This window comes from Cucurbita pepo, chromosome LG10 (genome assembly GCF_002806865.2).
Source record: "Cucurbita pepo subsp. pepo cultivar mu-cu-16 chromosome LG10, ASM280686v2, whole genome shotgun sequence".
NCBI classification, from domain to species: domain Eukaryota; kingdom Viridiplantae; phylum Streptophyta; class Magnoliopsida; order Cucurbitales; family Cucurbitaceae; genus Cucurbita; species Cucurbita pepo.
The window spans coordinates 295,245-319,845 of NC_036647.1; the positions used below are offsets into that span (position 1 = coordinate 295,245).

Consider the following 24,601-nt stretch of genomic DNA (forward strand, 5'->3'; position numbering starts at 1 on the left):
TGGACTCTCGAGGGGTAGATTGTGAGATCCCACATATCACATTGGTTGGAGAGGGGAACAAAACATTCCTCACAAGAGTGTAGAAATCTTTACGTAACACGCCATAGGGACGTGGGGCTTTTACAAAAGGAATCCTTGTATATTTTTACCTTCATTTACAATATTAGAAATCTTGTAAAAGGAAAACTTTTCATTTATGAACTATGCCCTTAATAAGTATGGTTGACCCATGTTAAGTCAAGTGTTAGACCCAAAAATATAGCCTATAGAACAGTAAGTCCTTAAATGAATGTGCTAATCTCTGAAATGGAAGAACCTCCAATACTCTTCTCCTTGCGGAATTGCATTAAATTCCAAACCTTAATTTTACAGCAAAAGAACTTCCCAATACACTCAACGTCATCTTCATATGGCAGTTTAAGGATCTGGTCCCTGTTTTCAGACTTTATTGTGTACAACTGCCTCAGTATCCCGTATTTCAAACTACAGTTTCATACTCGACACAAATAAAAGGTCTGTCACTTTCATTTCTTGCTTCACGTTTGAACAGACACAAGGCGGCAGATGTTTCTTAAAGACATGGATTACATCAGTCTTGCTTTCTTCTTGAGGCATATGTAGCGTGCAAGGATCCGAACAGACCTCATGACGTTTGTATTAGCTCAACTTTGCGTTTGATACCACTTTCATAGCCAAAGCTTGAAACTTCCCCTATATATTGGTTTGAGAAACCACTGATTCTTGGCATTCCACAGACATCAAGGTACTAATTGAGCCTTTTGTTGTTAGCAGCCATGAGGGTGTTGTTTATAAATCCCAAGTACAAATCCTTTGTGTCTTCTCTGTTTCTTGTCTTTCTGCTTTCATCTTCTACTTGGGTTGCTTCAGCTTCTCTTCAGGAGAGTTTCCTTCAATGTCTCAATGAGAATTCTCAATTCTCTGTCCCTTACTCAACTTTTTGTGCTCCGAACAATGCTACGTTTAATACTCTTCTGCAGTCAACTGCTCAGAATCTGAGGTACTTGGAGGCTTCAGTGCCAAAGCCTCTGTTCATCTTCACCCCATTGCTTGATTCCAATGTCCAAGCAGCTGTTATCTGCTCAAAACAGCTAAAAATTCACCTCAGAGTTCGTAGTGGAGGCCATGACTATGAGGGCCTCTCTTATGTGTCTCAAATTGAGTCACCTTTCATAATTCTTGATCTCGCCAAACTCCGATCTGTCAAAGTCGATATTGACAGTAATAGCGCTTGGGTTCAAGCCGGGGCGACGATTGGAGAAGTTTATTACAGAATTGCTGAGAAAAGTAAAGTTCATGGCTTCCCAGCTGGCCTTTGCACAAGCTTGGGTGTTGGAGGTCATATAACAGGAGGTGCTTATGGTTCTATGATGCGAAAATATGGCCTCGGCGCTGACAACGTCGTCGATGCTCGGATTGTTGATGCAAATGGGAGAATTCTTGACAGAGAAGCCATGGGAGAGGACCTGTTTTGGGCAATAAGAGGAGGGGGAGGAGGGAGCTTTGGAATCATTCTGTGGTGGAAGCTAAATTTGGTACCTGTTCCATCAATTGTGACTGTTTTTACTGTTGCAAAGACATTAGAACAAGACGGTACAAAAATACTGTACAAATGGCAACAGGTTGCTGATAAGCTAGATGAAGATTTGTTCATCAGAGTCATTATAAATGTGGCTGCTAATACTGATAAACAGGGTCAGAAAACTGTGAGCACAGCTTACAACGCCCAGTTCTTGGGGAATGCAAATAGACTCCTCAAGATTATGGGAGAGAGCTTTCCTGAATTGGGTTTGACAAGAAAAGACTGCATAGAAACAAGTTGGATCAAATCAGTTCTTTACATTGCTGGTTATCCAAGTGGAACTCCACCAGAAGTGCTTCTCCAAGGAAAATCCACTTTCAAGAACTTCTTCAAAGCCAAATCAGATTTCGTGAGAGACCCCATTCCAGAAACAGGTCTTGAAGGGCTCTGGAAAAGGTTGTATGAAGAAGAAAGCCCATTGATGATATGGAATCCTTATGGTGGAATGATGGCCAAAATCTCAGAGACTCAGATCCCATTTCCTCACAGAAGAGGAGTCCTTTTCAAGATTCAGTACCTAACTACATGGCAAAAGGAAGGAAATGAAGACAGACACCTGCAATGGATCAAGAAGCTTTACAATTACATGGCACCTTATGTTTCTCAGCTTCCAAGAGAAGCATATGTGAATTACAGAGATCTTGATTTGGGAATCAACGAAAAGAACAGCAACACGAGCTACATCGAGGCGATCGGATGGGGAACTCGGTATTTCAAGCAAAACTTTGGGAGATTGCTGAGAGTTAAGACTAAGGTTGATCCTGATAACTTCTTCAGACATGAACAGAGCATTCCACCTATTCCAACTTCTGAAAGTTTAAGGTTTGGATATTCCGAAAGGGGGTTTGATTAGAGTTATTTGATGTGTTTACTTTTTACCTTACCTTTAAAAGTTTGTAACTTGCTTGGGCCGTAAATGCAATAAGATACTGATAAATCTATTATGAAGTGATGCAGTGAATGAATGAGCCTTCGGATTTTTCTCCTAAGAAACAAATGAATTCAAACCAGAACAATGAAAAGATTTTCAGCTTAAGATGGTTTTAGAAGTCAAATAATATCTCAGTCCCAACGTCATCCCAATGCTACAGAGTGGCTGAGATCTTATATCGAAAGATTTCTTCTTAGAAAGGAGGTTTGGAGTCGTCACCGATCATTTTCGGGTATCAAAAGTTGTTAAATAAAACAAAAACTAGGCTCGAGAATCGATTTTGCATTCCTTGGCAGTAGCACTAGCATTGGTGCCAGAGGAGAAATTGTAACAGCTCAAGCTTATCCCTAGTAGGTATTGTCTACTTTGACCCATGACGTATTGGCGCCAGCCTCACGGTTTTGTAAAGAGGTTTCCACGTTCTTATAAGAAATGTTTTGTTCTACTCTCCCACCAATATGGATTCTCACATAAATCAGCCACCAGTTTCTTATTTCTCTCCTTTCAGCTTCTTCGTTTTGGACTCTCAGATTTAGTGTTTTTTCTTCTTTTAAAAGTGTCTGTTTCTGCATGAAAACAGATGACACAGACAGCATAGCAGCTTCACAATTTACAAATGCAAATACACAATTCTCATTCAAGTATAGCTCCATAGTTGATGAACATGAAAACAGCTTACCTCATCTGATAACCAGAAGGAAGAAAGAAGAATAGAGTATTCAAGAAAGGCGGGCGATATGCAGGCGCTACCCTGTCGCCCAAAATATATATATATATATAACGGTTGTCAAAGCATGAACTTAACGCTTAATGTACAAAAAAGAAGAACAAACCCCATACAAAAATCTAGTGATGAGATAATATTTGTGCAGCCAACATCTTCATTTGTTTTCCTGAATGGGTTTAGTAGAAGGATATGTTCCAAATGCTCTGTCCCACAATGGAGAAGTGATACCAAATCCTTGGCTTTGAATCCTGAAGTGGTGGTTCAAGTGATATCTCTGTCCAACGCATAACAATCATAAGAAATCATTCCTTCTGACTCAAAAACGTGGAAAAGCCAAGACATTACCTTCAAATTTTGAGACAATCCTGAGGTTGGCTTTCCATGATGCAGGTAATAATGAGTTACGTCGTACATTACATATCCCAACAAACCACCTCCGAACAAAGCAGGAGCTACTGCTGGAGTCGATGTAAGTCTAATCACGACCCACAACTGACACACACAAATCACAAACACAGCTTCATAAGATTACATACTTAGATTGCACAAAATTACACAGATTATTTAATTGATCATGCCAAGTGTTGAGGCCAGTGGTCAATCATTATCCAGTTCCAATCCTTAAGGTTCCTCTTTTAAATTATATGACAATGTAGATCACTCAACCAGACGGCATATAGAGGTGACCATTTTTGGAACTTACCGGCACACTTAAGATAGCTGTTGCAGCTGGTGGGAAGACGAGTCTGAGTCCGTCCATTGGATGCTTGTGATGACAACCATGAAGTAGATAATGCAGAGTGTTTCCCCTGAAACAGATTGTGACATCATTACTGTCCTTGAACTCACCATTCATCTGTGTGTGTGTGAGTGAAAGAGAGAGAGAGTACCAATAGCTTCTTGTTTCCATGTGGAAAAGAAAGCGGTGCAATGTGTACTCAAGCAAAGACCAGATGAAAACCCCACCAGCCAAACATGAAGCCACATCTGAAGGAGTAAGGCCCCTTGACAAAGACACAGAAACCAACCAGGAAATCACTGGCAGCCAAACAAGTGGAATCACCCACCATACTGTGCGCGTCAACATCTGTTAATGAAACAAGAATTTAAAGGCAAACCTCCCATTACTCATTTCAGGAAAGTCATATATCAACTATCACATCTATCTATGCACACTAACTTCAGGTTGTGTGATATCATATAATTAGAAAGAATCTAAGTAAAACCTCCAAAAAATCATTTCCAAAGAACCGAGGGCCCTCCTTGCTAACAATTGGCTGGTGAACCCATTTATTGTAAGCTTCTCCAAGATGGCCAACCTGCAAAAATTTCATTAGTTAGAACCGTTTGAAGAAGACTAATGACAGTGAAGCTTATAGGAAATAACAGTGTATGCATTGAGGAGAAAAGGGAGGAGGCTAACCTGGAAAACGAGAGGCTTGTTTAAATCTACAGTAAAAGTCTTTGAAGCCATCTTGGAATCTTCTTACTATAAGAAAATAACCCTCCTTTGTTAATCTACAGTAAAACTAACATAATGGAACAATGAACAACTTCAACATTTCGCCTCCCGTCTTTACCTCTTGCTCATGGATTAGACTACTGAATAGAATTACTTTAACTTGCCTTAAAGTTTTTCACCAAACTCTTTAAAACATGCATGCTTGTTAAAAGAATAGGACTTTTATGTGATGTGACAAGTTCTGTTAAAGGCAGAATTATATTTCTCAAACGTGATGCTCCAGGCAACGCACCCTCACCATTTAACTTGCCAAATCATGATCATTAGATTTTCATCAATGGCAGATCATTCAAATCACTTCTCAAATCCAAAAGACTATAATTTCATTTTCTAGTCATAATCTTGGAAACTGAGAGAAATATCGTTCAAAGAAAAGAATAATTCAGTGTTGAACCTAAGAACATAAACCAAAAGATTTATGAATTAAAGGACGAGAAGTAGATAGAGAATACCCAGAAGAGGATTAATCCAAAAGAGAACAAATGAAAACATAGCATCCCAATTAGCAGAACATTACAGAGTTAAGTACATTGGGAAAATAGAATATACTCACTTACGAGTTTCAAGAGCAATACCCAGAAGAGAATTAAATAAACAAACCGAGATATTCCCTTTTCGACCCGCATTAACTCCATTTAAGAAACAGAGAAGAAATTGCAGGTAGCATAACCAGATTCTCCCGGATACCAACCTTTTTGGCAGAATGCAAGGGAGACGGAGAAACCCAAGAGAAGGATAGTAGAAAGGGTTCCACGAGATGACTTCGGCCTTCTATAATAATGCCCTCCTCCAGCCCTATCACGAGATCTTAAGGAGCTTTAAGAGCGAAAGGTAAAAAGACCCGTGAAAGAAAGAAAAGGAAAGAAAGCCTAAGATTTGAGAACACAAATTGGGGGCTTTATATTAGAACGGGAGGTTCAAAAGCACCCACTCCTTTGGAATCGAAATCTTAGCTCAGCCTCACAAATTCACAATGCCAGCATTTTCCCGTTTTCCCATGAACGTCAAAAATCCAAAACCAAAAATGGGTCCTTTCAAAATGAGTCAAGACTTGAACTTTTACGCTACGCCCGTCTTGAGATGGATGTGTCCACTCTAACCCACTTTTTTGTTCGGCCCCAACCTCCAACCCATCACATAAAGACTGAAGCTGGATCATCTTAGAAAGCATATATAAATGTGGGGAATATAAAATAAGGAAGAAGGTAATGGGGGTGATGATGTTAAACACCTCCTTCAAATCATTATGGTCTTGTGGAGGTGTGGCTTAAACACTATCATTCCTCAAATCACTATTTTAAATTGCATCTTTTAATTCTAAACTTTATATTTGCTTTGACTTTATAACCTATGTTGCGTAAAAATTCAATATAGACATGTTATTATATTATTAGGAAAGATTTGATATGCAATTATATGAAAAGGCATTTCAATTTCATTTATGCTTTATAAAGTACATAAAAAAGATAGTTTTGTTATGGCAACAAAAAGAATTGAAATGAGTTGAGGGTGGTCAAAGAATGAGGTTACAGATGGAATATCATCAAATTGGAGCACAAACAAACAAGCTACCTTTCCTGAGACCGATCGTCCAAATGGAATAATTCAATAAAATAGAATGAGGTCAGCAATATAAATGAGAAGTAAATATGAACACTAGTTGGGTTCTCAGAATTAATTGAAGTGTGGTGTTATCTACATCTATGTATAAGTAAGAAAGTGTTAAATATTGTTTGGAACAATAAGTTCAGTATGAATGCAAACGTGCCCATTCTAAGATATGCTCCCATCATCATCACTATCACCATTCACCATCAAACCATCAATTTTTTGAAGAAAAAGAGGAAATAATCATTAGTGGACTACCCTTTACTTTACCCAAATTTCTGTTTCTGGTTCAGAATTTTGATGAGTTTGAGCATGAAACACCCAGAAACTGTAAGAACAAGTGCCAGAAATCGGCCACCACAAAGCCCCAAAAGGATCATTATGATCACAAATTCACGATCCAAACTCCTATTCCTCTCTTGTTCTCCTTGTTCTTCTTGTTCTTCTTGTTCTTCAGGCTTCCACACTTGCCAATCCTCTTCATCTTCTTTCTCGCAGCTCCATTCTGTGCCTTGTTCGCTTCTCATGATCATGTTGCCCGTTTCTTGTTTCGTTTTGTTCTTCTCGCTCTTGTTGCTTTTCAATCTCTTCCCACTTCGTAGCTTCTTCGGTATCAACTTATTTATGATTTTGGTTCTCAGCTTCGCGCTCCTGCTTCTCTGATTCTTCCCCACCTGGAATTGCCCCTGCTGCTCCTCCTCATTCTCCTCTTCCACTTCCAAATCCAAACAACAACCCAATCCCTTTTCCCAATTTCGAAATCGCTCGTGTTGCAAACCTGATTGTTCCTTCTCGGAATTGGATTCCACGATTTGGATTTCGTTATTGGAGACAGAGTTCATGGACGGATCCTCTTCTTCTCCTCCACGAACAATCAATCCGCCTCGGCGGCGGAAGAACCGATTTCGGATCGAAGAGGGATCGAAGAAAGGAGCCGCGAATTTCCCAAAAAAGTAGAGGAGAAACAACAGGAAAGCGGAGAGAGTAATTCCGAGAACGAGATTTTTAGTACTCAAAACCAGAATCACCACAACAAACATCTTTGCCGCCGCAACGAACAGCGAAGAGGTATAGATTGAATGGGCAGCATGGGCATTGGCATTGGCATTAGCATTCGATCGGCCACAGAGCACACTGAATTCCACATGAGCCGGCATGGAGTCCTGCTGGAGAGCATGGAGTGAGTGTGGAGCGGCGGGGGAAGTATGAGGGGTGAGGGAGGGAGAGGGAGGCGGGGCGTGGAGAGGGCAGTGTTCGTGGTTGGTCGTATTGAAGGAGCGTCTCCTGATTCGGTGGCGATTCCTGACGAAGAGATCGACGACGGAGGTGGGGAATCCGGTTTGGAGGACGAGGGAGGGAGGCTGGAGATCGGAGACAATCCGGGAGATTGGATTGGCCTTGGCGTTCTTCCATGGAAGACCCATGCTCCGCTTCAACACTTGATTAGAAACACAGACACACAAACAGAGAGGGAAGAAGAGAGGTTTAAAGAGAGTGGGTTTTAATACAAAACCAATAAATATATAAATATAAATATAAATATAATCAAAATAAAAATGGAGGGGACAACGCGTGACCCTTCCAAAAGCCCACCCAAAATTATTGTTTTTTTTTTTTTTTTTTTTTTTTTTTTTTTTTTTTTTTCTTTTCTTTTCTTTTCAACAAAAAAATACAAATAAAATAAATAAATCCCCCAACAACTCTGTTAAGATAATGTGTCATTATTATGTAATAAATGAAACTCAAAGGATTGAAATTAAAATGAAAATTCTAACTTTATCTCTAAATTTTCAAAATTTTATATAATTTACAAAGCTAAACTAAAATTTTTAATAAAAAAAACAAGCTATTAATTAAATAAAGTAATCAAATAATAATAGAGGCATAATTACATATATATATATATATATATATATATAAATAAATAAATATTATTGTAATTATATTTTAGATGTGCAGAAATTAAATATGTATGCATAAAGAAAAAAGTAACGTTAATAAATGAAACCCAGCCTATGATTTTATTATTTTAGAATAAAAATGAGTTATTGCTGAAAATTAGGGAAGTAAAAAGTAAAAGGCCCAGGCCCAGGCCCAAGCCCAAGCCCAATTATTTGTTGTAAAAATGAATTTGAAGGATTCTAATTAATTATGTCCCCCACCAAATGCTTCAAATGCTTAAATAATTCCCTCTCATATGCATCTTAAACTTCAGACATGGCGGCCAGCAGACATACATATATGCATCTGTTCCCATCTTATAGCCATTTGTGAGCTAATAATTAAAAAAAAAAAAATTAAAAAAATGTGTAATGCAATAATATATTAATTAGACGTTTTAATATAATGCTAACCTTATATTATTATGTATATTTTTGTTCAAGGCATGATTATTTTGGTTATGGATTCATATAACCTAACTATTAGAACTGAATTGACCATACAACAACTGAGCTTTTATAGGTTGAGCCAAAATTGGAGGTTTCCATTTGGTGAGCCGGCTGCGCCTTATCCCTAATCCAGAACATTAATTTAATCAAATATTTATAATACTCAAACAGGATTACAAATTTGAATTTACCTATAAAGTCAGCTCCATGGCGTCCCCTGTTTCTTCATTCCACAGACTTGACTTGAAAACAAATATGGCTTCTGCTCAGCTCCTTCTCCTTGTGCCACTTCTTCTTCTCACTTCTTGTGTTGTTATGGCCTCTGATCCAAGCCCTCTTCAAGATTTCTGCGTTGCGGATGCCAATAGTACAGGTACTCTTCATATTGTGTTCTTAATCTTGGATTTTTGGTTAATGGGGTTGGTTGGTGTGTAACTCATGATTTTGGCAGTGAAAGTGAACGGCGTGGTGTGCAAGGACCCTAAGCTTGTGGCTGCGGATGATTTCTTCTTCAGTGGGCTTAACAAAGCAGCCAACACGTCCACCCCAGTGGGCTCTCGAGTGACGGCTGTCAATGTGGTGCAAATCCCTGGCCTCAACACGCTCGGCATCTCCTTGGCTCGTGTCGACTATGCTCCCTGGGGGATCAACCCGCCCCACACGCACCCGCGCGCCACCGAGATTCTCACCGTCCTCGAAGGCACACTCCTCGTCGGCTTCGTCACCTCCAACACCGAGAATCGTCTCTTCACCAAAGTGCTTTACAAGGGCGATGTGTTTGTTTTTCCGGTGGGTCTCATTCACTTCCAACAGAACATCGGGTACGGACCCGCCGTGGCTCTCGCCGCTCTCAGCAGCCAGAACCCGGGCGTCATCACCATTGCAAATGCAGTGTTTGGGTCTAACCCTGATATTCCGGCCAACATTCTGGCTAAAGCCTTCCAGGTTGAGGAGGCNCCCGGGCGTCATCACCATTGCAAATGCAGTGTTTGGGTCTAACACTGATATTCCGGCCAACATTCTGGCTAAAGCCTTCCAGGTTGAGGAGGCCACCATCACCAAGATTCAGTCCAAATTTTAAGCCCACTTCTTTAATGTTAAGCTGTGTTGTGTGCGTCCAATGTCAAATAGGCCCATTGTGTTGAGTTTCAATAATCATTGTGTTTTTAATTATTATTTTCGTTTGAGAGTGTTGTTTTGTTTGGTCCCCATATTTTGTTCAATAAAAACTGATTGATTATTCTATGCTTTACTATTATTCATTTTTTGAGCTTGTTTAATATGTTCTTAGAAAGGACCATACAACTCATTACAAGTAGTATAAAATATTTTGGTTTTATTAAATATTACTTTAATATTGTTGAACTCACCAAAAAAAAATTAAAAAAATCTAAATTTCTTAATTAAATTAATCTATCACGGCTCACATTAAAATAATATATAAAGCAGTTTAACCGAATTAGAGATGTCCATAGCGTGGGATGGAAATGGAGAAGCTTTCTTGTCTCAGTGTACTCCTACCTATTTCAATCTTCCTCTCTTCGAATTTTTTTTTAAAATTATTCATTAAAAGAATTATTTTAATGATATGTCCTAAAGATTCAACCAATTGTTAGCACACAATGGAAAGTAAAAGATGCACTCCCATTCAAATCAATAAAAAAAAATTGCAGCTGATAATCAAACAAATTAAGGACTCCTCACAAAATGAATACAAACAGAAACACACATCCAAGAAAATAAAAATTCAAAGATTTGTTCACAATCAGGAGAACTCAAAACATAAAAGTTGTTTAGAACTTGGCTTGAATTCCAGCGATAATGGGTTTATGAGTTTGGAAAGCCTTTGCAAGAACATCAGTTGGGATGTCAGGATTGGAGCCAAACACAGCATTAGCAATGGTAATAACCCCGGGGTTTTGGCTACTGAGCGCAGCGATAGCAACAGCGTGTCCGTGTCCGATGTTCTGCTGGAAGTGAATGAGACCAATGGGAAAAACAAACACATCACCCTTCTGAAGCACCTTGGTGAAGAGACGATTCTCGGTGTTGGAGGTGACAAAGCCGACGAGGAGAGTTCCTTCCAGGACAGTCAAGATCTCGGTGGCACGCGGGTGAGTGTGTGGCGGGTTGATGCCCCTCGGCGCATAGTCGACACGTGCCAAAGAGATGCCAAGAGTGTTGAGCCCAGGGATTTGAACCACATTCACAGCGCTCACTCGAGATCCCACTGGATTTGATGTGTTCCCTACTTTGTTGAGTCCACTAAAGAAGAAATCATCAGCCGTCACAGCTTTGGGATCTTTACACACACCTCCATTCACTTTCACTGCAAAAGCATAACCAAAAAACTAAGTTAAAATAACCTTTGAAAGCTACCCAGCTAAGCTAAGCCATCGAGTAAGAGGTTAGATGTTTGAAAGAATTACTTATCTACTTACCCATACTATTTGGATCTGCAACGCAAAAGTCTTGAAGAGGACTGGGATCCGATGCGAAAACAGCGACGACACAGGTTGCAATGAGAAGTTCCAAAATGATAGCTTTGGATGCCATGGCCAATGAAGCAATAAGGGAGAAGGATATATAATATATAGGTGGGCTTGCAGAAGAGAATTAAAGAGTTTGTGAAATGAGAATCCAAAAGGCTTCCTTTTATAGACAGAATATGGATGAAGGAAAGGTTGATGAATTTGAAGGAGTCTAATTTGGCCGTCCCACCATGTATGTTTGAAATGGTAAAATAAATCCTCTCCTCATATTCATTTTGAGATTCAGACATGGCGGCACTAGATATATATATATATACTTTAATGTTCTTAAGCTACGAAAAATTCTTCAGCCTCCCTTCCATTATTTAATAAAGCTTTCTGAATGATGTATAAAACGACATGTAGTCACCGCGCACCCAACATTCTATGATCTTTGTGGGGTACCCTACAACATGTTATTTTGTTGTACTGTTGAGCTTTTATTTGGAAAGGGAAATATATTTCACATGTAAAAGTGTTCTTCTTTTCTATGACTTTTTCTGTACACTGCAGGCCCTGAAGGCTAAGTTCATAAAAACATTGATTCAACAAGAAAATCTAAAGAAAGCTCAGAGATAATGGGAACTTGTTCCATAATTAATCTTTCTTGTACAGTAAACCAATGGTAACTTACAGGGCTGGCTGGTTTGATCCTAAGAGGTACTGAGATGGTGCTCTGTTTTGGTTTTTTTGTTTGGAAATGCAGGTAATTTCAAACCAGGAGGCTTGTCATTGCATCAGAGCAATGGCTAGGATGCTCAAAAGGCTTCAGAGGAGTTGATCAAAGAGGCTTTGTCTAAGAAGAGCTACGATGATATCTCCTGCACTGTTGTTACCTTCCACTGAACATCACCACGGCTCTTTAGATTTTCAGAGGAGTTCATGAAACGGCCATTGATGCTCAGAACAGCTTGGTTTTGACTCTAACATCTCTGGCTAATCACTTTCTTCTTAAAATGTGAAGAACAACTACTTGATATAAGCAGCAAAACTGTACTTCAAATCACTTTCTAGATGATAGCAGACTCAACAAAATAAATGATATTTGGAGGAAACTGAGCAGAATTTGAAAGATGTTTATGAAGAAATGCAACGACGATTAGCAGAAGACACCCATTGCAAGCAGAGAAGCCTATCGTGTATGACAAATTACATTTTGAGCAATACAATAATGCAGATATCAGTAGAGAGCTACAAGGAAGCAGGAAAATCTAAGATTCATACTGCTATAGTGGAAGAACAAATCCGAAAGAATATGACAAAGAAATAAAGATTTAATTGAATATAGGCAGTTGGCCTTACTAGTTATGTGACCAAATCCATTAGGATAAGTGATCAGTTGGAGTTGAAGCTTTCAAGGTGGAGCTTTCTTCTTCCCGATCAACTTCTACCCTCTGTTCCTCAGCTTGGGCTCCTTCTGAGTTTACTGTGCAAGAACTTTGAGCATCATTGGTGCGGATCCAAGCATCATGGAGTTGCAGAGCAAATTCTAGGTGCCATAGAACTTCCCCCATTGTTGGACGAATCTTGCCTTCATCAGCAAGGCATTTTTCTGCTATCTCTCCAAATGTTTTAAGAGACTCAGGGCAATACTTGTCTTGGAGATGTGAGTCTATGATAGTGTGCAGCAACTTTTTGCGCTGCCATTTCATTGCCCATTCTGCAAGATTTATCTGATCCTTGGGCAAAGTTGGGTTTATAACAGCTCGTGCACAAACAACTTCTAACAATACCACACCAAAAGAATAGACATCAGATTTTTCACTCAACTGCTGGCGCCTGAAATACTCTGGATCGAGGTAGCCAAAGCTGCCCTTAACTGCAGTACTAACATGGGTATGATCCAAAGCAGGACCTGTTTTTGAAAGACCAAAATCAGACATTTTTGCAACAAAGTTCTCATCCAAGAGTATGTTGGTCGTCTTCACATCTCTGTGGATTATTCCTCTCTCAGCTCCTGTGTGAAGGTAATGGAGTCCCCTGGCTGCACCAATGCACACTTCCAATCGCTGCTTCCATGTCAAAGGTGGGAGATCACTCCCAAAGAGATGGCTTCTTAAAGTGCCATTCGCCATGTATTCGTAAACCAAGATCATTTCCTTTTGCTCGTCGCAAAAGCCGATCATGGAGACCAGATGCCTATGCCTAAGTTTAGAAAGCATTTCAATTTCGGTCTCGAACTCGGCAAGTCCCTGCTGAGACTGCGGGTTTGCTCTCTTGATCGCCACAAGAGTACCATCATCAATCTCCCCTCTGTAGACCTTACCAAAACCGCCAACTCCGATCATCAGAGCTTCATCAAAGTTATCTGTTGCTGCAAGAATCTCTGCTAATGTAAACCATTTGCCAACTCTGGTAGATGGCAAGGTCCCAAATACACTTTGGCCTCCCCCCAAGGTGCTGGTGACAGTGGCCCCATGACTGGATCCTGCTCTCCACTTAGAAGAGTTCTTCTTAGTAAAATTCCTCCTCCGGTGTCTGCAGAAATAGATGGTGAGAATGACAATAACAGCAAGGAAAACAACAGATGCCAAACCTGCTCCAATGCCTATCCAAAGAATTTGAGATTTCGAGTTTCCCATGGACTCTTCCAAGGCATTAAACCTGTCAATGAACGCAAGATTCCCATTTTGACTCAGCTTAAATATTTCCAGACCATTCAAGAGAGCATCTGTTCCGGCAGCACCTGCAGCCGTATCAGGACCTAGTTGAATCCAAAGGGTGTTGATTTTGGACGATATTGGTTCAAGAAAATCCACATGATATGCTCTGTTCATCCCCCCCGCTCGTACAAACACATCAAAACTCTCAACTGCAGTTCGATTGTTTATATAAATTTTAAAAACCCTCTCTCTTGCCTTGTCATACAGCAGCTCACAGAAATGTAATCTAATCAAATATTCGAAACCAGGATGAACTTCAAATTTCCACGACATGTTGAATCTTTTCTCGAGCACTTCAGTCTCGGACATCGTTCTGGCTGTTTCATACACAGGGAGAGGAGCTACAATGGAGTCATTCATGGAAGCATACGTTACATTAGAACTGTTATGTATCTCCGACCCAGCATCTGCTGTAATCATATAACTCGAGTCCACTTCCCACATTCTCCAAAGATTTGAATCTTGAGTGTGCTTGATCACCGAACCTCCAACATTCAATCTGTACATAGTTTCAGCTCCCCTTTCACTCACATTCAAACTAACAGCACTTCCACCCACCTTATCAATCGAACCTGCAAAAAGCTCATTCACCAGGGGGACGATTTCAATAGCATTAATGAACCCAAATGATCCTCCAGAAGGGGAGAACTCAAGAACAAATGCTTCTGAATTGACAGAAATAATGAACTCTTTAATCAAAGAGAATGAACTTGAATTGACCCCAGAACGCTGAAACTCCATATTCTTATATGCAATCTCATTGGGAACGCTGAACTCTGAAACCAGTCTAAGACCATTTGCTGAGACAGAAAATGATGACTCGTTCACATTGAAGTTCTCAAAAGGAAAGGGGCAGAAATGGAGGCGAACCAAATGATTACCCCAAACGCCTTTAAAAGTATAGTTCAGGGAATTAGTAAATATCCGAGCAGTTTTGTACAGCGGCTCAAAGACTGAATCGCCTTTTAAAGTGTCAGTGGAGGCATTGACATTAGCACCAAGATTACCCACGGAAAAGTTCACTTCAGAAGTCAGGTCGCCAATCCATTTCCGCCCATCAGCAGTTTCGTTTGAGCTTGAGCCACAGTTGATGAAAAGAGAATTGGTTTTGGCGTCTCCAGTTAGTAGATACTCAGAAATTATCAGAAGTAGTAGAGGAATCAAGAATTTCCGGATTTGAAACTTCCCCATCTTCCCCAATAAACGAAATCTGGTCTTATAAGCTCTTTCAATATGAAGAAAGAAAATACCAACTATGATTCAGCCAACACTCATGAACAAACAGGAATCATAAACCCATCAAAACCCATTCAGTAATTGAGTGTCCCAACTCCAATAGTAACTTCAACTGCAAGAATATTGTATTACCTCTAAGACATAGGAATCATCCTTCATTTCTTACCAACAGCCTCAGCTAACTGGCAGATCTGAACAACAAGAACTCGGAGGGGAAGGGTCTCAAACAGGATACAGAAACCAAAATAAACAGAGAAGGAAAAAAAAAACAAACAAACCCCCACACGAAAATCAAGGAAGGAGCATTGAAGTGGGTTTTCTCTCCAACAAAAAAGAGAGAATTTAGAACATGGGTGGTTGTTGCTGGAAACAGATAGAAGGGTCGATACGATATTGCTTCGTTGCCATATCTTCTTCCTCACCAAAGAGCCAAAAGATCTGACACCATTGAAACGCACGCACGAAATACAAATTCCCGGAAAAGTAATGTGTGAAGTAACCGAAATGCAAAGTTTTGACTGTCTTGTTTCTCTCTCACAAAAAGCTTTACTTTATGGCGTTGTGTCTTGGTATGGAGGAGGCAGGTTTTGGGTTGCCAGAGATGGGGCTCCATTCCATTATTTGCGAGGTGGGTCACATGCTTGTGTCTGGAGGAAGATGAGCAAAGCAATTATTCTTGCGGCATTTTCTCAAAAACTACCATTCTCTTCCCACTTAAAGCCATAAAATAAAGGCCTTTTTTTTGCTTATCTTTTGCCATTCCGTACCACATGGTACCTCTAATTGTCCTCACTCTTCACTTACCTTCAAAATCCAGTCTTGATTTTATATCCAGCCATTGCCTTCCACTTTGCTGTCACTTCTCATTTCTACCACTACATTTGAAGTTCTTTTCCGCTTCATTCTTGGCCTCGTATGAATATGGATGAATCGAGGTCATAACTCATTCTACAAAATGAGAGTAAAGATTGATTCAAAAATATTTATACTTTTCTTGGCTGAGACTATTTTCAGCGAATATTATATTATAGAGTCAAAAATTAAATCAAAATAGTGCATCGGCCACTTTTCTCTTAAAAAAAGGTTAATATTTTGGCTCATAGTGTTGATAGCAGGACTATGCATATTCCAATAGAGTAGTTGATGGGAACTTAAGTTAGCTCATACATTTATAAATGATTTTTTTTTTTTAGGGATATTTAGTTCCTAAACTTTTAAAAAGCTTTTCCTAAGTCTTGAAAGTTCATTTTGTATCTCATAGATTGATGAGCTTTAAAATGTCTAATATAATCTTAAACTTTCAATTTTAGTTCTAATAGGTACTGACATATTAAAAAAAACTTAAAAATAATTTTATATTAAATATAACCCTAAACTTTCAATTATTTAGTATGAATTTTTAAAAATATCTTATTGTTGAATATTTTATGCCAAGCAAAATCACACCCGCAAGGTGTCACATTTTAATATAGTACTATGAGTGTTAAGTATTGGCTTTTGACCTTTAATTTTTCTTAGCCGGGTGTGTTCTTTTCATTAGCGTACTAGCTCCAGATAAGTGGTCGAAGCTTGTTGCAATAGGCGTTGTGTTGGCTCGTTGTCTTTCTTTTTTCTCTTCAATTCTTTTTTTTGCATCACTTGGGCTCTTCAAATCTTGACTACTAATCACATTTTTTTTCTCAACCATTCCTCTGATTGAACTTCAAATGCTCAAAATCTACACACACACAAAAAAAAAAAAAAANAAAAAAAAAAAAAAAAAAAAAAAAAAAAAAAAAAAAAAAAAAAAAAAAAAAAAAACATGAAAGTCAAATAACATCTCAAAACTAACAATAACTAAGGTATAAGAATAGTTCACTACATGCGCTATCAGGAATAGATACTAAAATAAGAGAATGGTGACACCCATTAAATAAAATATTGAATTTTTTTTAGTACAATGATAGATTTTAAGCATAGATGTTTAAAAAAAAGCCAATCATGATAAAATAAACAGCCCCCTTTCCACCAACAGACAAATTAGTATAATTTTTTAAAGAGTCAACACATTTTTATATTCAAGCTGGACCCAATCCCATACACATGGCTTTACTTACTTTATTTCCATGATCGTTTTAATAATTAGATTTTGAATCCAAAAGAGGTTTACCTCGAATTCAGCAAAGCAAAGCCCTTGTTTGTTTCCATACAACGTTCCAAATCTCCAGATCAACTTCACTTCTCTCTCTCGTTCCCGTCTCCAACAAACTCTTGCATACATACAGAAATTGTCATCCAATCAAAAATACATAATGTCTAGACACCGACTGGAGGTCGGTGCTACCAGAACGAACTAATAAGATAAAAACATAGGCTGAGGCTGCAATATTCCAAGAGATCAAAGAGTGAAATATGGTGGACAAATACAACTTTCGTAAATTTCGTTAAAAAAATAATTAATCACTAGAAACAAACCACATCAAAGAGAAAGTCAGTGGAATTTCATATGCAAGTATTAATCACGAATGGACAAAAGAATGCAAATCAGCTATGAAATGGAAGTGTCCCAAAAATGGGACAGTTCTGGCAATCGGTGGCCCTTCACTTGGCTAGACTTCTCCATCACAATCAAAGCTCCCTCCATACACAGATGCCCCAACATTTAAACAAAAGAATACCAAGTCTTGTCGGATCCATCCACATTTTATATAGAAAACCCCGACTTTTTTCCCTTCATTATTCAGATTCGATTTGATATGCCAACAACTATTGATTATTTTACAATTCCATTATTGTGTTTAAGATTAGTTCTGAAAAAGGGAAAGGAACAGGGGAGGTTATTAAAAGCCTAAACCCAAACTTGTCTCCACAGCATGATTTTGACTCACAAACAACACCTACAGGCATTAAGCTAAAGAAACAATGAAATCACCGACACTGTCCCTAACTTAACAACTTGCAGATTCCACNGCATTAAGCTAAAGAAACAATGAAATCACCGACACTGTCCCTAACTTAACAACTTGCAGATTCCAAATTGATCACAAAACTCCATTCGTATAAGTGGCCAACTCTCTAGTCTATGATTAACTTTCTCCATCTAGTGAAGGAGACAGATGAAGTGTTCTAATTCATGAATTTCGACCCCAATCATAGCCATATGTTGAAAAAAGAACATGAATGTTCTATGTATTGACTATTCTTTTATTTGATTTACTGGATGAAAGAACCTTTACAACAAAGGAAAGAGAGAAAAGAGAACTATGACAGACACTAAACATCTAACAAAAAGAACCCTAAGGGTTAAACTGAAAAGGAGGAGCCTACAAGCCCCGTGACAAAAAGATTGGCTTATTTTATACCTACAAAAATCGTGTTCTCCAATCTATATTGCTGTTGTGTTAATCCCATTTCTGCCCATAGATTTTCTCAGGTTAACGTCCGATGAGATTGGGACTGGTAACTGAAGTTTTGAGAGCATGGGTTTTTTTGCCTCCACGCAGCTAGTTAACTATCTACTTACAGTTGTTCCTCCCTTTCTGGAGGCGATGTATAGCTTAGAAATAATGTGTTTCCAGAAATCCTGCATTGCAAAACATGCAGCAGGGAACTCACAGCCTTTTACCTGTCCAATGAAAACAAACCGAAAAGAAACGGTATGATGATTGTTTCCCAGAAACCCCAATATGCACAATAATCTATTGTATTTATCATCTTCCAAATGAAATTCATTCAAAGTTGCATCTCAATTACAAGGTACTGCATCGCTAGAAACTCAATAAATAGGGTAGAAATGGATTAGGATGTGTCTATTTGATTATAGATGTTACCTCTGTCAAAAAGCTTCCGTCATATCTCCACTCAATTCTCTTTTTACAAGCTTCATGATCTTAACAATCTATAATCGAAAAGAAAATCAAAGTACAAATTATTGACAAATTTAAGACATTAGCGAATATAGTTATATATACACACACACACTTAATCACAGAAGATCCATAGCTTATTTTACTCCAAGCTTGTGCAAGTTAGATAGCCAAAAGAACCCCAAAGTAATTGTGGTAATGTGAAAAAAAATGTATTTAAGGATCAAGCTTAACAGGGGCGTATGCAAGAATAAAGAAATCAACTAAAAATTGAAGGACATGCAACTTACTCCAGGATAATGTTTCAATATTGGTGAATAACGATCAAGCTCAATGTGCATATTTCCAAGAAGTCTTAAAAGAGCAGCAACCTCATCCCCCAAAAGATCGACCTGAAACAGAAAAGCAAACCAATAGCTGTAAGCCTGTAACAGACGTAGTGAGAGAATAACAAGAGAATAACAAGAGAACAAACACCATATCCAGAGAAAATGAAGATCCAATACGTAAACCAGAAACAGCAGAATTTCAGAACAACAGCTTAGTAATAATGAGGCTTCTTCTAGACGTCTTTCAAGCAACCAAAACATTTGGACGTTCCTTTAGCTTTAAATTTATTAAGCATGCATTCCTTTCTTTTAATTAATTGTGGAGAACTTAGAACTATTACATTAAAAATAATAATAGGTTCTTAAAACTCTTGGAAATAATATCTTAGAAGCCTGAATCATTTATTGAGAAAATGGGTTTCAAACATAAAATTAATAGGAATATTAACTCTCAGAGTTAATCAAATGGTAATACTACTCTAATTTCTAAAGAACGGAAGAACCAGAAAATCATTGTAAAAAAGTAGACATAAATCGTGCATCACAACTGGCGGCATGTATAAGTTCCATAAGCGAAAATTCAATATCAGAAAATAGAACAAACAAATTGGTTCACTTGGAAAATCTGCTTTAGTACCTCAGCTTCAGCCTTTTGAAGGTCAGAACACCTCTTCTCAAGCTTCTGCTTGTAGAGCAATCCTTCCCTTTTCACCGTAGAGGCTTTCTGGATAAGTGACTTTGTCTCAGAACTCAATCTTTCCAACCTGAAAGCAAAACAACATATTAATGGCTTCGGAGCATAAATTTTAGCACGGAACATTTAAACCAAAAAAATATACAGGGCTAATTAAGAAGAGTAACAAGGACTAGTAATTTTTATTCATTTATGAGGCAAAATAAGAGGTTAAGCATTCCAGTGAATGGACAATTAAATGGAGAGGTAGTAAGGAAATGGCAGAAGCTAGGGGAAGAAAGAAATCATATCGGGATCAGTCTAGCTCATGCTCATGCTTATAAAGAACGAATATTGATCTAAAAACTTAAAGAAACGAGCTTCTTAACAAGTTTCTCATTTAATCAAAACATGGAGTAACAAGAATCTTGACAATGTTATTTGGTTTGATTAAAACGTGGAGCGATCAATCATCAACTGATTTAGCTTATATGAGCAGCTTTTTTAGCGATAACAAAATAAGGCTGTGAATAATTTCATATTGGTTAAGGACCTTTAGGCTCTCATCACAAAGTATCAAAAGGAAGAAAAAGAACCAAACTCCATCGTGTTTTTCAATTCAAGATAATAAACATAAAAAAAGAAAGCATTCCTGAAAAAAGTGATGATATTCTACACCAGGTCTAAAAGAATCAGTTACTTCATGTATGTGATTAAAAAGAAGTTACTTAGTACGTGAATATGAAGGTAAAATCTCAATATGAGAAGGAATGATAATGGGTCTAATGCCAAAAGAAGACAAATGTATAGTCGAGAACTTCAAAAACATTTTGAAATAAAGTTAGGTGTCTTAATAATAAACTTGGGGGCATGGTGTGCTACAACTCCACCTCGATATCCAATCCTTCCTCATAGACTCCTGTCAGAAGGGCATAATTAATCGAGGAAAATGTGGTATGTTAACAGAAAAACTGCAATCCAGCCATGACACAAACTGACATGGTATTTACATCCCACAAAGAAACAACCTACTAAAGTAACCCCATCTCCCACCTCCGGGCCACATGAGCAGGGGTAACTAAGGTAAGATCAGAAGACATGGTCTTAGCTTCCCGCTAGAAGCATAAGCATCAAGCATAGCCATGCCAGTGACAAAGAATAAATTGAATACACAATTTTGAAGATTACCAATAATCCAAGTTGCAACAACAATATCAGAACAAACTATCAAAGTATATGTCAAGTACCTTCCATTGTTCCTTGAAATATAGTCAATCACTCTATGTTCAAAATCAAAAACTTCTTTTAATAATTCCTGGACAACAAAAATTACTGATTCCATCTGCTTTCTAGATTCCTTTTCTTTCTCCTCAACCAATAACTTAGTCTTCTTATTCTCTGACACCATGGCAGCAAGCATCCTCCTCTCCTCATCAACCTTGCTAAATTCTGCCATTGCTTGCTCAAAGTTCTGTTTTGATTCACATGTTTCCACCTCAAGTAATCCAACTTTTTGTATGGCCTCTGTCAATTTAAGCTTTGTAATATTGAGCTCTTCATGACTTTTCAAAATCATTATTTCCTGCCTATTGGTCTGATCCTTCAATGAGCCAACCTCTTCATAAGCTAAAGCCAGCTTCTCTCTCTCTTTCTCTAATACAAAAGTTATTTCTTGCACAAGCTGTTCTTTTTCTTTTAATGATGCTCTAAATGATATCAGTTCTGCTTCTAACATCTCTTTTTCGGAAACCTCTACTCTTAATGCCTCTCCAGAATGTAACATCTCCTTTTCTAGGGACAGTCGAGTACTCATCTCTTCCATATATCTGTTGTTCAAGCTAGTCATTTTCTCCTCAGCTTCTTTCAAGGATTCTTGTAAAACCACTCCTAGAAGACCCTGCATAGTGATGGATTCCTCATCCAAATGTTCATTTTCCGACGTACTAGCAAGCTCACCAACGAAAGATGCTCCTTCAAAGATAGTTTCATAAACTCCCTGCATGATATCATATCTCCAAGCTGACTCCTCAGTGGCACATCTGACTTGGTCCATCATGTCCCTTAAAAAGCATTTAAATATATCCTGACAAATTGAGGCTTCAAATTGTGCATCCTGCATCTCACATTTATTTTTTTCGATCGTAGTCAATGACTCAGAAACTAAAAGAGAATATTGAGACATTTTCTCAGCATGGCTTGAAACTTGAGAAGACAAACACTTAACCTCCTTTTTCTTTTCTCCAAGCAAGTCCTTAAGGTGGTGATTTTCTGAAATAAGCGACTCCAGTCTATTCCTCATTGTGCCTAGGCTCTCATCATTAGCACTAGACGACCGTAGCTTCTCATTTTCCAAAAGAAGGTCATCTAATTTTAGAATAATGTCAGGGATTTTTCTCCTTAGTATGTCAAACTCTTTATCCTTCTTTAACAAAGATGACTTCTCTCTTTCTTTCAGAAGTACTCTCTTGAGAATGAAATTTTCTTCGGTAATTTCATGTACTTGGGACTCATGGTTTCTACTCATTTTTGTCATCACAGTGTTAAAATGATTAATTAATTCATCTTTTTTCATATGATTCAGACGACTAGGATCCACATTCTCAGGAAGGTTCGTCTTGGACATTTCATGTTTGCCATTTCCTTCCCAATGCAAAGTCGACGGATTCATATGACTACTTAATAACTTCCGGTGAGAATGATCAGAATCCATGGAACTACAAGAAATCAAATGTCCAACTTCAGAAGGACATAGTGATTTTGAAATTTTATCTAATTCTTGACGTAAACTTGAGATTTCTTTCATCTTTTCAGCTGATATCTTTCTTTCATTACTCAAAATTTTAGCATTTTGGTCCCACAATTTCTCCTCAAACTCTTGTTGGATACTCCAGATATAATTTCTGATCACCATGCCTTCAATATCTGCTAGGTACTCCTGCTCAACTTGCCACTGACCAAAAGATGCTTTTGACAATTGAACTATATCTTCCACCTGATTATAGAAAGTATCTAAATTATCTTGAAGATCATCAACTATTTTTCCAACATCAATATATCTACAAGATGCTTTTTCTTGTAGTATACCACTCAATCCAAGTCCAACCAACTCAGAGCCTGAATTGATCTTTCTACTTGAATTGCAACCTCTTATTCCATCAATTTCTTTCTTTAGTTTCTTGAAGTTTTCCTTAGCTGTGTTCCTTAGACTGCACATCGATTCTCTCATTTCATCGTGCTCAAAGAAAGCACCACAGATGCTGTCAATCCTGTCACATTCTGTACTTTTTAGCTTACACAACCTCAATGGAGACGTCATAAACTTAGTCTTCTCAGAATCCAAGAGGTAAGAATGCATTATTTCCTTCAATTCAGACACCTCCAATTCTTTCTGAGTGATTTTCTCATGCGCCTCCTGAGAAACTGCATTTACCATACCTTTGATGACAGAGTCACTTACCATCCTTGAAATGGTCAACCGGTCATTAATGTCTTGCCAATACGAGTCAAAATCCTCGAGGAAGTCATCACCCAGATTATCATCTTGTTTATCACTTCCGGTTAGCTGCATGTTACCGTTATCCTCCAAAGTCGCATTAGCGTCCATATCGTTGTATACTTGCAATGGTATCCTGATGAGGAAAACAAGAAAACTCATGCGTTATTGAGCTAAACCAAAATGCAATGAACACGGTCGAACGGGAAGGGAATGAACCATATCGTAGAAGAGTCCCAACCTGATCACTGGGAAGATGAATGAACGCGAAACTAAACTCTACTCTTGTAATGACATCGAACTTTCAGAAAGGAGGAAAAGGGGTGAATGGTATGATACTAAAATGGCTTTCCTCATCAACATTGGCCAAAATTTCAAACATCCCTTTCCCGAATACTTCATTGGCAACTGAGCAAGTGCTCGATAACCAAGAGGTAGCAACAACAATTCAAGTCGAACCGTCTACGTCTCTCCAACTCGAGCACAGAAAACTACTCCAAATACCAAAAAAAGCTAAAACACCGAAAAAGAAATATACATTTGGTACTTACTGTTGAAGCAGAGCAGAAGTGAAGTGGTGGAGAAATAAACGGTGAACAGCTTCTGGAAACCTCAAGACGACAACGAAGAGAATGTTCCCGGGTCCCCCAATGGTGAACCAATAATTGGAATTGCCTTTTTCTGTTTATCAGCGAAGCTAAATTAGGGTTTTGCAGAGGAAAAACGAAAGCAAGGTGGAAGAGAGGGAATCTTTGAGCGGGAGAGGGAAAGTAGAGACAAGAACTGGGCCCTCCGAAAAGTCGGTATTTACACGATGTGCCCCATATAAACTGTAAATTAAGATTCTGGTAACTGATGTAACAGGTGTGTACACGATTCATAATTTGTTCCTATTTGGATATTTTTTATTTTTTATATTTTCCTTCCTTTTCTTTTACCGTCATCGATTAAGAAATTATTTTAATATTTTAATATTAAACTCTAATTAATTATATCGATTAATTTAAAATTTTATTAATATAATAATATCCCTACAAAAGGCCGCATAGGAAA

The 24,601-nt window shown here is 38.3% G+C and overlaps 7 protein-coding genes across 13 annotated transcripts; 2 read left to right on the top strand and 5 right to left on the bottom strand.

The window, feature by feature from the left end:
* Positions 1–721: 721 nt before the first annotated feature.
* On the top strand, positions 722–2,555 carry LOC111804116 (berberine bridge enzyme-like 15). The gene has a single exon (XM_023688812.1). It carries the CDS (start codon positions 795–797, stop codon positions 2,451–2,453), a length of 1,659 nt encoding a protein of 552 aa, XP_023544580.1. The 5' UTR covers positions 722–794; the 3' UTR covers positions 2,454–2,555.
* A 585-nt stretch (positions 2,556–3,140) lies between these two features.
* Positions 3,141–5,919, bottom strand: LOC111804121 (dihydroceramide fatty acyl 2-hydroxylase FAH1-like). Of its 2 annotated transcripts, none has more exons than XM_023688819.1 (7): positions 5,472–5,919; positions 4,682–4,747; positions 4,485–4,577; positions 4,149–4,345; positions 3,962–4,067; positions 3,604–3,750; positions 3,141–3,532 (listed from the first exon to the last, which is right to left on the bottom strand). In XM_023688819.1, the coding sequence occupies exons 2-7, from the start codon at positions 4,730–4,732 to the stop codon at positions 3,413–3,415; spliced, it is 714 nt and encodes a 237-aa protein (XP_023544587.1). In that variant the 5' UTR covers positions 4,733–4,747; positions 5,472–5,919; the 3' UTR covers positions 3,141–3,412. The 2 variants fall into 2 exon arrangements, with proteins under 2 accessions (XP_023544587.1, XP_023544588.1); XM_023688820.1 differs by lacking the exon at positions 5,472–5,919 and adding an exon at positions 5,338–5,465.
* Positions 5,920–6,654: 735 nt separating this feature from the next.
* Positions 6,655–7,812, bottom strand: LOC111803652. The gene has a single exon (XM_023688162.1). The coding sequence runs from the start codon at positions 7,810–7,812 to the stop codon at positions 6,655–6,657; it is 1,158 nt and encodes a 385-aa protein (XP_023543930.1).
* A 1,157-nt stretch (positions 7,813–8,969) lies between these two features.
* LOC111803173 (putative germin-like protein 2-1) lies at positions 8,970–10,020 on the top strand. Its single transcript, XM_023687462.1, has 3 exons — positions 8,970–9,151; positions 9,230–9,723; positions 9,818–10,020. Exons 1-3 carry the CDS (start codon positions 8,986–8,988, stop codon positions 9,857–9,859), a joined length of 702 nt encoding a protein of 233 aa, XP_023543230.1. The 5' UTR covers positions 8,970–8,985; the 3' UTR covers positions 9,860–10,020.
* A 435-nt stretch (positions 10,021–10,455) lies between these two features.
* On the bottom strand, positions 10,456–12,699 carry LOC111803174 (putative germin-like protein 2-3). Of its 2 annotated transcripts, none has more exons than XM_023687464.1 (2): positions 12,612–12,699; positions 10,456–11,107 (listed from the first exon to the last, which is right to left on the bottom strand). In XM_023687464.1, coding segments are annotated over exons 1-2 (537 nt in total). In that variant the 5' UTR covers positions 12,613–12,699; the 3' UTR covers positions 10,456–10,571. The 2 variants fall into 2 exon arrangements, with proteins under 2 accessions (XP_023543232.1, XP_023543231.1); XM_023687463.1 differs by lacking the exon at positions 12,612–12,699 and adding an exon at positions 11,220–11,653.
* Positions 11,024–18,627, bottom strand: LOC111803172 (probable receptor-like protein kinase At1g30570). 4 transcript variants are annotated; one of them, XM_023687460.1, is made up of 5 exons: positions 18,550–18,627; positions 17,358–17,457; positions 16,711–16,925; positions 12,612–16,156; positions 11,024–11,107 (listed from the first exon to the last, which is right to left on the bottom strand). In XM_023687460.1, exon 4 carries the CDS (start codon positions 15,161–15,163, stop codon positions 12,632–12,634), a length of 2,532 nt encoding a protein of 843 aa, XP_023543228.1. In that variant the 5' UTR covers positions 15,164–16,156; positions 16,711–16,925; positions 17,358–17,457; positions 18,550–18,627; the 3' UTR covers positions 11,024–11,107; positions 12,612–12,631. The 4 variants fall into 4 exon arrangements, with proteins under 4 accessions (XP_023543228.1, XP_023543229.1, XP_023543226.1 ...); XM_023687461.1 differs by lacking the exon at positions 11,024–11,107 and adding an exon at positions 11,300–11,321; XM_023687458.1 differs by lacking the exon at positions 11,024–11,107 and having other exon boundaries at positions 12,332–16,156.
* On the bottom strand, positions 18,353–24,342 carry LOC111803171 (WPP domain-associated protein-like). Of its 2 annotated transcripts, XR_002816351.1 has the most exons (7): positions 24,100–24,342; positions 21,303–23,684; positions 20,020–20,146; positions 19,344–19,445; positions 19,018–19,085; positions 18,711–18,812; positions 18,353–18,600 (listed from the first exon to the last, which is right to left on the bottom strand). XR_002816351.1 is itself a non-coding variant. In XM_023687457.1 (6 exons), the coding sequence occupies exons 2-5, from the start codon at positions 23,657–23,659 to the stop codon at positions 19,023–19,025; spliced, it is 2,649 nt and encodes an 882-aa protein (XP_023543225.1). In that variant the 5' UTR covers positions 23,660–23,684; positions 24,100–24,342; the 3' UTR covers positions 18,353–18,812; positions 19,018–19,022. The 2 variants fall into 2 exon arrangements, 1 of the variants encoding a protein (XP_023543225.1); XM_023687457.1 differs by having other exon boundaries at positions 18,353–18,812.
* Positions 24,343–24,601: the final 259 nt, after the last annotated feature.

Bases quoted from the DNA above. Each gene is read 5' to 3' on its own strand.
- LOC111803652 (XM_023688162.1), bottom strand. From the start codon at position 7,812: ATGGGTCTTCCATGGAAGAACGCCAAGGCCAATCCAATCTCCCGGATT.
- LOC111803174 (XM_023687463.1), bottom strand. From the start codon at position 11,334: ATGGCATCCAAAGCTATCATTTTGGAACTTCTCATTGCAACCTGTGTC. The intron at 11,108-11,219 runs GTAAGTAGATAA...ATGCTTTTGCAG, and splicing joins TGCAGATCCAAATAGTATGG to TGAAAGTGAATGGAGGTGTG.
- LOC111803171 (XM_023687457.1), bottom strand. From the start codon at position 23,659: ATGGACGCTAATGCGACTTTGGAGGATAACGGTAACATGCAGCTAACC. The intron at 19,446-20,019 runs GTACTAAAGCAG...TTTCTGTTTCAG, and splicing joins TTCAAAAGGCTGAAGCTGAG to GTCGATCTTTTGGGGGATGA. The intron at 19,086-19,343 runs GTAAGTTGCATG...TTTCGATTATAG, and splicing joins TATTGAAACATTATCCTGGA to ATTGTTAAGATCATGAAGCT.
- LOC111804116 (XM_023688812.1), top strand. From the start codon at position 795: ATGAGGGTGTTGTTTATAAATCCCAAGTACAAATCCTTTGTGTCTTCT.
- LOC111803173 (XM_023687462.1), top strand. From the start codon at position 8,986: ATGGCGTCCCCTGTTTCTTCATTCCACAGACTTGACTTGAAAACAAAT. The intron at 9,152-9,229 runs GTACTCTTCATA...TGATTTTGGCAG, and splicing joins TGCGGATGCCAATAGTACAG to TGAAAGTGAACGGCGTGGTG.
- LOC111803172 (XM_023687460.1), bottom strand. From the start codon at position 15,163: ATGGGGAAGTTTCAAATCCGGAAATTCTTGATTCCTCTACTACTTCTG.
- LOC111804121 (XM_023688819.1), bottom strand. From the start codon at position 4,732: ATGGCTTCAAAGACTTTTACTGTAGATTTAAACAAGCCTCTCGTTTTC. The intron at 4,068-4,148 runs GTACTCTCTCTC...AATCTGTTTCAG, and splicing joins ATGGAAACAAGAAGCTATTG to GGGAAACACTCTGCATTATC. The intron at 3,533-3,603 runs GTAATGTCTTGG...TGCGTTGGACAG, and splicing joins GATTGTCTCAAAATTTGAAG to AGATATCACTTGAACCACCA.